This window comes from Cyprinus carpio, chromosome A18 (assembly GCF_018340385.1).
Source record: "Cyprinus carpio isolate SPL01 chromosome A18, ASM1834038v1, whole genome shotgun sequence".
Classification (NCBI taxonomy): Eukaryota; Metazoa; Chordata; class Actinopteri; order Cypriniformes; family Cyprinidae; genus Cyprinus; species Cyprinus carpio.
In genome coordinates this window covers 20,395,631-20,405,507 of record NC_056589.1, presented here as the reverse complement: position 1 = coordinate 20,405,507, position 9,877 = coordinate 20,395,631, and the positions used below count along the sequence as shown (strand labels likewise).

General features: G+C 39.5%; 1 protein-coding gene across 1 annotated transcript; it reads left to right on the top strand.

Annotated features, from left to right (window-relative positions):
- Nucleotides 1-477: 477 nt before the first annotated feature.
- LOC122148592 (cerebellin-1-like) lies at nucleotides 478-5,613 on the top strand. Its single transcript, XM_042775344.1, has 3 exons — nucleotides 478-1,057; nucleotides 1,505-1,624; nucleotides 4,525-5,613. The coding sequence occupies exons 1-3, from the start codon at nucleotides 803-805 to the stop codon at nucleotides 4,720-4,722; spliced, it is 573 nt and encodes a 190-aa protein (XP_042631278.1). The 5' UTR covers nucleotides 478-802; the 3' UTR covers nucleotides 4,723-5,613.
- Nucleotides 5,614-9,877: the final 4,264 nt, after the last annotated feature.

Here is a 9,877-nt window from a genome sequence, read left to right as displayed (position 1 = left end):
CTGTTAAAATTACTTTTTGTAACACAATAGTTCTCCCTGCTTGAAGTTGGCTTGTCCATCTGTAGAAGAATGTCTAAGCATCACTGATTTCCTGAAGTGTCCTTATCTGAGCAATAGGAGTCCGATAGTGAGCAAAAACAACTTCGTGAACTTCTTCCATCCGGCGTTCATGAAGACAACCTCCGCTGTATTTCCGCGCGCTCACAATCCATTCATGTTGAGTAATGTTTTAACATGGCACGGAAGAACAAACTGCATCCTTGTGTCCGGTAGAACGATGACAAAATAATGCGCCCCCATTTTCCGAAGATCTGGGTGTCATCCCCTTCTGTCTGCTGAGAAGAGCACCTGTAAGATACTTCTTTTGAGGGGTGGGACCCCACCGGCGCTGTCACGAGAAGAGGCGGTCCGTGCACTGGCTTGGAAAAGGATTGGAAAAGTAAAGCCGGTCTCCTGCGCTGATTGGGGGCGAGGAGGGGAGGGCGGGAGGATTGCGCTCGCGAGCCTTTGTGTTTCACTTCTAATATCTCACATATCAATAATTGAGCGCGCGAGCAGACGGACCCCACGCGATATGTATTCTACTGCGCGCGAGCTCGGTAAGGGCCTTGATCCGCTTAAAGTCGGCTCTTCCAGTACGGACTGAGACGGGAACGAGTGGGAAAACTCTTGTAGTTTTGACTTGAAGTGTTTGGAAGCACTTTTTTTACATTGAGGACAGGTTTGGAGTGATTTTGGTTTGGGATTTGAGCGCGCTGTGTCTGTGGGAGAAGACTGCTGTTAGTTGCGGAGTGAAGTTGGCATGATGTTGACGTTGGTGCTAGGCGCAGTGTGGTTAATGTGTCATGCATACGCACAGAACGAGACAGAGCCCATCGTACTGGAGGGGAAATGCTTGGTCGTGTGCGACTCAAATCCCACCTCGGATCCCACTGGGACGGCTCTTGGGATATCGGTGCGCTCGGGAAGCGCCAAAGTGGCTTTTTCCGTGGTGAGGAACACGAACCACGAGCCGTCGGAGATGAGCAATCGAACAATGGTGATCTACTTCGATCAGGTAAATTGTCACTGTGGAAATGGGCACTTCTTTTGTTTGATTACTTTTTACGCGTTTTCCGGTTGGGAATTGCGGGAGAAATTTTATGTCACAGTTACAAATACAAACTAGATCACAAAATCAAAGAAAGATCACACCAATCAAACATCTAAATGATATGTGTAGTCTGGGGAGCTGTCACATTCCCTTCCACTTCGTTAAAGGTCAATTACAGGCTAATGGCTTTCAATTATATCGAATAGCCGTGAACTTCTTTGTCTTGTCATAAAACTCTCCTACATCTCTTCTTATATATAATGAATCACGAAACGCTGTAAACGGTTTGCTGCTATATAACAGCAAGTTTCCATTGTAAAACTTCAAGTAAGAGCCAACACGTTTTTAAGAGACATTACGTACTGTAGCCTATTATTTGACTTCCATTCTGATGTCTACATCCTCCTTCAGGTACTTGTGAACGTTGGCAAAAGTTTCGATGAGGAAAGGAGCAATTTCTTCGCCCCGCGTAAAGGGATATACAGTTTTAATTTCCACGTAGTGAAAGTGTATAATCGTCAAACGATCCAGGTAAGTGCTCACACCTTTATGCTCACCAGTCTCTGAAGTGTTCTGTGGTGTGTGGGAAAATGTGAAATTTTCAGTTGTCTAGAGAGGAACGCTTTTCTTTATTCCCTCAATTAGCACGAGATTAACAACCAGACTAAAATTTGGCGCGTAGACAAGACTGGCGCGTGTTCAGGACCATGGACAGAGAACACGCGTGACAGATTCGCTTCCTGTTTTTGTTGAAATCTGCACAGCACAAGTAATACTTATAAATATGTAGATAATCTTTGGCTAATTAAAGCGCAGTCGCTGTCTTGTTTCACGGAGATTTCACAATTACATTCCGTTATTCCGCTCTGATCGGCGACTGAATTAGAGGCAAGTTAAATCACACATATCCCTATTCGTTACTAAAATGCAATGAAACGTTGATTAATTGGAGACAATGAGTTGGATTTGTGTATACGACACACACAATCAAATATAAAATGAGACGATACATATATTGAAACCAAAGCTCTAATCCAACTATGATCATTTAATTAGGACAAATAATACAAGAGAAAACACGTGAATAGTCTTGCATTGGAAGACCTATTTAGTTTTTTTTTTTTTTTTTTTTTTTTTAACAGTGCTCAGAGGAATTACAAGAATTATATTTGTACCTTATACATTTATTTATACCTTTTATCAGATGCAATGATTTTGCGCAAAATCAGGTCAGTAGTAAAGGAGGAGCTTATGGGCTAGGTTATGCTGTGTATTGTGATAGGCCAGACTTTTTAAGACAGAATGGTATTTTCAATTGATTGTTTTAAAATAAAAGTATTGTCCTAATGCTAAGTTAATTAATATGTGTCCAGGCCAAACAGAAAATGTTTTTGAAATTTTTAAAGCATATTATCTTGCACAGATCTATAATTGATTTAATGCTGGTTTTTGTATAGTCCTTTGCTTCAATCTGTTCAAGTGCCACCTTTTTTTGTAAACAAAGTTGTTCTCAACTCCTTCCATATTTTTGGCTGGAGTAACACAGCTGACTATGTGTGAAATATTTTGTTTAGCTGACAAGATAAATATTTCCTTTGTTGTTTCATCTACATTCACACTTAGTACTTCAAAGAAAACATAAATTCCACTCTGTTGATCTGAGAGGGAGGAGCAGGCCTCTCTATTAGAATGCAGAACATATGATAAACACACACACACACACACACACACACACACACACTGACACACACAAACAGTGATCTGAAAGGCTCCATGAATAATCCAGCAACACACATAGTACCTGTATGGGTCCCAATCAATTGTTTGGAAGTAAGACTGCATGCATTGGGTGTACATATATCTTATCTATTTTACTGCAGTTTCTTTCAACTTAAAACCTCTGGTCATATCCCTGTAGTCAATTTTATATTGTGTCACAGAGTAATGTACTTCAATATCCAAAGGACAAGTCAATCTGACAACATTGGTGTCTGATGGGCAAAAGCTTTTTAAATTCTGGTCTGGTTTAGGTGTCACAATCAAGTAATCCCATTCTCTATTTAAAATTCTAGTCAGTTGTTTTCATTATAAGTTAATTGTGTCATAAAACTCACAAACATGATTTAGTTAACACCTATTTTGTTGGGTTTGGGGATACTGACACAGACTGAGGAGTCTAATTGTCACAGAAAGTTCTTCTCATACAAAGCTTAAAGCCACAATTTTCAGTAGACAAAGCCGCAGACAGCCATGCATTTGAATATTGATTACTGCCCATATTTTGTAAAGCAAAATTCTCTTTGAAAACCCACAGATGTGACAGACGGTAATTAAAAAAATTACTCTCTGACCTAAAATAATGCCCCTGTGAATAGATATGACAAAGGAGGAGGAAAAATATTTTGTCGTATCGCTCGTGTCCAACCATTATGTATGACTGAGACAGGCAAAGGGACTGAGAGAGAGAGAGAAAGAGAAAGAGGGGGGTTGTCCTCCATCACTTCACTGCGTCATTTGGACAGGAAGCTGACTGTTGGTTCAGTTAAATGCAGCATTAAATTTTGTGTTGAGATCCATTCACATTATCTCACATCTTGTTTTTGAGTTCTTCCATACAATGGTTCATTTGTATGTTTTACATGTACTTGACGAATGAGGATGTAATTAGAATTACAGGGCCTCAAAGCTGGAGGTTTGTTTTTGGAAAGGTTAAAGGCAGCCGAAAAAAATGATATAGAGTGTCACTTGGAGTTCTGTGAGTCATGATGAGGGTTTGTTATCGGTGAGCCTTTTGTGTTTTTTTTTTATCTCTGTGTAAGAGTGGTTTCTCATTGTGTAACAGTGTTTTTGCATATTGATAATGATTGCATCTGATTTTGTGTATCTGATGGTCATGCACATCATTCAGAGTTGTCTTTCTAATAATCACAGGCTTATTCATCCATGAGAGTTCTTAGCGGTATCAAATGTCATTTTCACCCTTCTTCTGGCTCTGTCTGAGAATGGCTGGCATAGAAAAACAGACACAAATAAAGCAATGTGCCATTTTCATTTCCTCTGGCAAAGGCCCATAAATGCTTTGATCAACATTTATGATTTTATGGGGAGCTGTCTACTATATTATCAAGGGACTTGTCAGCGAGCAAAAGAAAGGGAACAAACATGTATAGATTATGCATGTTATTGTTGGTTAGAAGATTAAAACAGGCTTTGATTTCTACTAATAACATTACAGTTTCCTGTCGTCTCATTGGGGTTTTGTATGTGTGCTTTATTCAGCCCAGCAATACCTGCTTAGTAATTTATATGCTCAATTGTTCAAGAAAATTCACTTTTCAGTTTCTTTAAGCAAAATTAGACAGACAAAAGAAAGTACGTCCTTTTGCACCAATGGGATTCGACCAGCTAATCTATATGCCTCCATGTTACAGGTGAGCCTGATGCACAATGGCTGGCCAGTGATCTCTGCTTTCGCCGGGGATCAGGACGTCACACGCGAAGCGGCCAGTAACGGTGTTCTGATTCAAATGGAGAAAGGTGACCGCGCCTACCTCAAGCTGGAGCGAGGCAACCTGATGGGCGGCTGGAAGTACTCAACCTTTTCCGGTTTTCTGGTCTTTCCTCTGTAGAGGAGGGGCACGCCACGGAGGGACTATTGCTATTTAGCTTGCCAGCTTGTGGGAGATAGAAGGAATATGAGGGCAGATGAGGGATAGAATGATAGGGAATATGTAAAGGAAACATATAGGAAGAGAAAATTTAGTGTGGCAGGCTCTCAGTCGCACTTACTTTGCTCTGCTGCTTGACTACAGCTCTGGACAGACAAAACTTTTTTTATTATCCTTATGATAATTTAAATAATATGGAAAGAAAGCACACCGAGGATCGTAGCCCTTCCCACCTCCCTCTTACTCATCCCATCACAGTCCACCCTCAGAAGTTTTCATCTGCTTTAAGGATTGCCCTTCAATAGTCCAGACTCCCATTTCACACAGGTCACATCGTTGTATATTCTCTCCATACGTACAAACTGTGAGCCTCAAATGTCATTGTCATTCCTCTCAGTCCAGTCGCCCCTTCTTTTCTGGCTTCCTCCAGCTCACCCTTTCTTGTCTCTGAGAGGGTGTCTTTGCTCTGTCACGACTGAAGGATCTCTGAATCCCCACGGAAAGACTGCATACTGGATATATACATATATATAAATACATTAAAAAAAGTTTCTATATGATTATGATATACTCAATGCCTAAATGAATCTGGTCGACTCTGTATTTCAGTGTTAATACTTAGTGATTGTGTGTGGATTTTCAGGCTGCTGTCCAACTACAAATGCTTCTTGTTTTTGTTTCGGTCAAAAAATGTGGCTAAGATGAACTATATCAGAAATACTATAAAGTAAAATGTTTTATTATCATTGATTGTAAGATATATGTGAATATTTAACTGACAAAATCCTCCTTTTTAATCAATTAACCATTGTTTTTTTTTCTTTGATTCAATAAAAATTAAATGGTACTTTTTATTTTTCTTAATCTGATTCTGTGCTTTTGAAATTTTAAGATTGTCGCCTACAGGTTTTACAGAGCTACAAACACAAATCATTTCACTAAAATGACTTCTGACAAAGCTCTGTGTGTGTGAGTGCCACAGAGACACAATGACACACTCTCAGTGTGTTTCATTGTGCTCTCTCATGATGTAGATATGCTTGGCTGGTCTCTCTCTCCCTGTCTCTGTCTCTTTCTCTCTCTACCGGGTGATTGGGGCCTCTCTCTGCTGCACTCAAGGCTCTAATGAGCTCCTGGGGGGAAATTAGTGCTTGCATAATAAGCAAACCCCACTGTTTACACAAAAATCATGTTGCGTGTACATCTTGCCTATTCTTTTATTTATTTATTTATTTTTAATCCATGTGATTCTTTGCTTCATTTGATGACAGTCTCTATCATCCCATATTTATTTTAGCTGTACCATGCACAAGAGCTGTAACCAAATTAAAAATACTCATAATTAGACAGAAAGGTTGAAATCGAGTCATAATTGTATTTGCATAATAACAAACACAAAAATGGAACCAGAGATGAACCTTCACCCTACCCTTCCAACATATCAACAGGAGCTCAGAGGTCTGGCAGACGACGCTTACCTCAGCACATTATATCGCTATCACTTCACAATGCGAAATAATGCTGCGTTTGAGGGCCCTCTCAAGAAAACTTGCTGCTTCGGTGCTCACCATTCTGAGGATATGAAGAGGGTGAATAGACAGGTGTTGAGCTGTGAAATGTTAACACGGCAACATAGGAGTCGTAGTGTCCCTGCTGGTCTGTGCCCAGACAGTACAGGCCCATTTAAAACCACTCATTAGTGTCTGCACACTTATCATTTTTCTGAGCAGAACTATGGAATGAGAGCTGAGGGGCATGTGGGAAGTGAAGGGGAAATGAGAGCGAGAATTTTTTGTAAAAATTAGGCTGAGTGGTAATTATGGCATGTTGATGTTTAAGTGCATGCATATTTTTAATTCGTGTTGTTACGGTTCAAGATCAGTCTTTACCATTTGTTTGAATATTGCATTTAACAGAGGCTACAGAGTTCCCTTGTCCTGCAAAGCTTGACATAAAATTATAGTCAGAAATTGGAGTATAAAAGGAAATATATATATATATATAGAAAGGTGTTTGATGTTTTGTATCTTATTTGAAACATCAGGCTTTTATGGTCCATATATATGATATAGCTAGTGCGAATATGGAGCTCACACTTAAGGAAGAAAAAAGGTTAAATTATAAACTTTATTTCAGAGGCCCAAAACTAAGTATGCTAAATATATGCAATTTTGTGCAGTTGTTATTTATAAGGCGAAAATGTAATGTAAATCAAAGAGATTACTAACACTATAACAGACTACTTACATAAATTGCAAATAAATATCCGTTGTCACTCTGTATGTCTCAAAAATATCGTAGTAAGATGGTATTTAAATGCTTAATATCATGACCAGGTTTCATTTTAGGGGGCCAAAACATATGTAGAGATGTATTAATAAATCTTCGTCAAAAGGCGGTTGTATAATAGGTATGTATGTATGATAACTAGCCTACTGTACATAATTTATTTTTTCTTAAAAAAAAAAAAAATTCTGCATGGATAGTCAAGTTGTATCAAATATGATTCAGTAGGTTTTATAGAGTTAAGTCGCTCACTGTCCATGCATAAACTTGTGTGAGCGCGGCGTTATGAAGTGGGGGTAGCCTAAAGGTCGTGCGAGACACGCCAAATGTTCTCTACTGTGGCTCGTGCCAGGTGCCTCTCTGGGCGCGAGGCTGGTGCGTTGACTGGAGGAAGGCGCGTCATCGATCTCTACTGCTCTGACTAGATTCTCGGAGACCTCGGCCCCATTACGCCGAAAAACAGCCATATGGTGTCTCTCCTGGAAGTGAGTTTCTGTTTAAGATTGATAGAGGGGGCGAATGAGGGGGTTACACTACATGAAGGGAGAAAAACGAAGGTGGATTTTTGTTAAAGTGCACGGGTGACTGGAAATAAAGGCGCTGTCCCAAATGGAACACTTCATGTGCACTTGCGGTCTTACGGACTTACAGTGGCCGCCGCGTGCGCGTGTCCATTAAGTCCACGAGACCGTAGGGCAGGTGTCTCCAACCCTGCTCCTGGAGAGCTACCGTCCTGCAGACTTCAGTTCCAACCCTGCTCCAACACACCTGTCTGTAATTCTCAAGTAGCCCTGAACACCTTGATTAGCTGGTTCAGGTGTGTTTGATTGGGGTTGGAGCTGAAATCTGTAGGAGCCTATGGTAGCTCTCCAGGAGCAGGGTTGGAGACCACTGCTGTAGGGTGTCCCATTTGTCATTTTAGCGTTCAGAAGGGTGCTCGCGAGCGCCCCCTTTGCGGCTGTTTTGCGCCCTCAATCCGCACTGGGGCGAGCTCCGCAGCAGACTTCCACCCGACAGTCAAAGCGGCATTACGTCACGAAAGTGCGGACCCCGGGGAAGACCGCAAGGGTATAGGGTGCCATTTGGGACAGGGCCAAAGACTGTGTGATATCAAACTGAATTATTGCTACGTTTCCATGTATACAAATAGTAAGATTATAATTATTAAATAAGGAAGTGAGTTGGATTAAAATGTTTACAAATAATGCTTAAAGCTCTTTTTAAATCCGTTTAAACGCTGTTGCATTACTTAAATTATTCAATCAGAAATGTGATTGTTTTGACCACCATTTTGTTTATATTAGGCCTACTTGTACTCAGACCAACCACACACTATTTTTATTTGCGCTTTATTTGAAGCTCATTTCCACCTCAGGATAAAAGTGACTTTATTTCTCACCATTTTGTCTTTAGTTCTTTTTAAAAATGTTTTGTTAATTTTTCTTCTGTTTCACCATGTTTTGATTCAAAGTGGGAAAAATGTTTTTAAAAGTGTAACCAAGTCCAGCAAGAAGAGAAGCTCACACACATAATCGCAGAAAAAATTCTTACAAAATGCTTTAATTCAGATAATATCAAATGTTATTGTTATGCAGTGATCGCTTTGGAAGCTTTGTCAAATGCTACAACACATAGTAATGCATATTAATCAGTATTTAAATCCATTTTATTAGATGCTATTCGGTAAATACTGAATCAAAGATGTTTTGTCTTTGCACTGAGGAAGGTTTTTTTTGACAATTTGGTATGCAATCTCCTCCTCTTATTGGACTTGGTTATCATTTTTTGAGATTCTGCACCAAATTAATTTCCATTTACAGACTTAAGTATTTGGCCCAGAGGTTTCTTGGCATTTCTGCCGGTCTTTTATTTAAAAAAAAAAAAAAGGTATACATTCCTATAGTTGAATAAAACCACAGTACTAATGTACTTAATCTAATTATGAGCATGGTATTATGTTTCAGTTAATTGCAGTATTGCCTTAATCGCTTGTAAACGTAAGCAGACAGCTTCAAATCTAATACACTGTAGGCTGTATAATAATTTGGTGAAATGTATTTTTGTAGAAAAAAAATTATATAACTCACAAGATAAGTGAAGGCCTTGATAATTGAATAAATGAGTTGAGTGTAATCTGCATCTTTCTTCTCTGTCAGACACAAAATTACTCTTTACTGACTCTTGCCAAAGGACAATGTCTTTCTGTCCCAATGTTTGCAAACCTCGCCAATTTAAAAAAATAGCTCCAAAAACCATGCCCAGTGACAAGCAATTAGAGGACGGCTCAGTGGTAGTTATTCTTTAAATGCTAAGGCAAAATGAAAGGTGAGATAGCGCAGCAATTAAAAGGGAAAGTGGTGAGACACTGCAGATTGAATTTTAATTGCAATATGAGGAACCATATTATGAATGTTTACTTTAACTGATGTTTACTTTAACTGTGATGCTTGAACAGGAGTGGAGTAATTATAACAGCCTCTGAAATTAAATGAACCACTTGCTGAATTTGATTTAGGCTTTAGAAGCGAGTGACAGAGATGTTGACATCATTTTATCTGCTTTATCAGGGTTATGTGCTCACGTCACACCAACGCTTATAATTGCGCAGCATCATCAACATCTGCTGCAGGTGGCTCGGTTTATGAGAGCTTGATGCTGTGCTGGGTATTTTGCTTCTAATTTGATGTTATTTATCCAGAGAAGTGGTGTTTGAGTATTTCAGACCAATAATGTGCTTGGTAAAAAAAACAAAAAAACAAAATAGGCCTACATCCAGTAACAGAAAGAGTCTGTGGACTATAAATGTACCTTCCTTATGTGGTGGTAAATT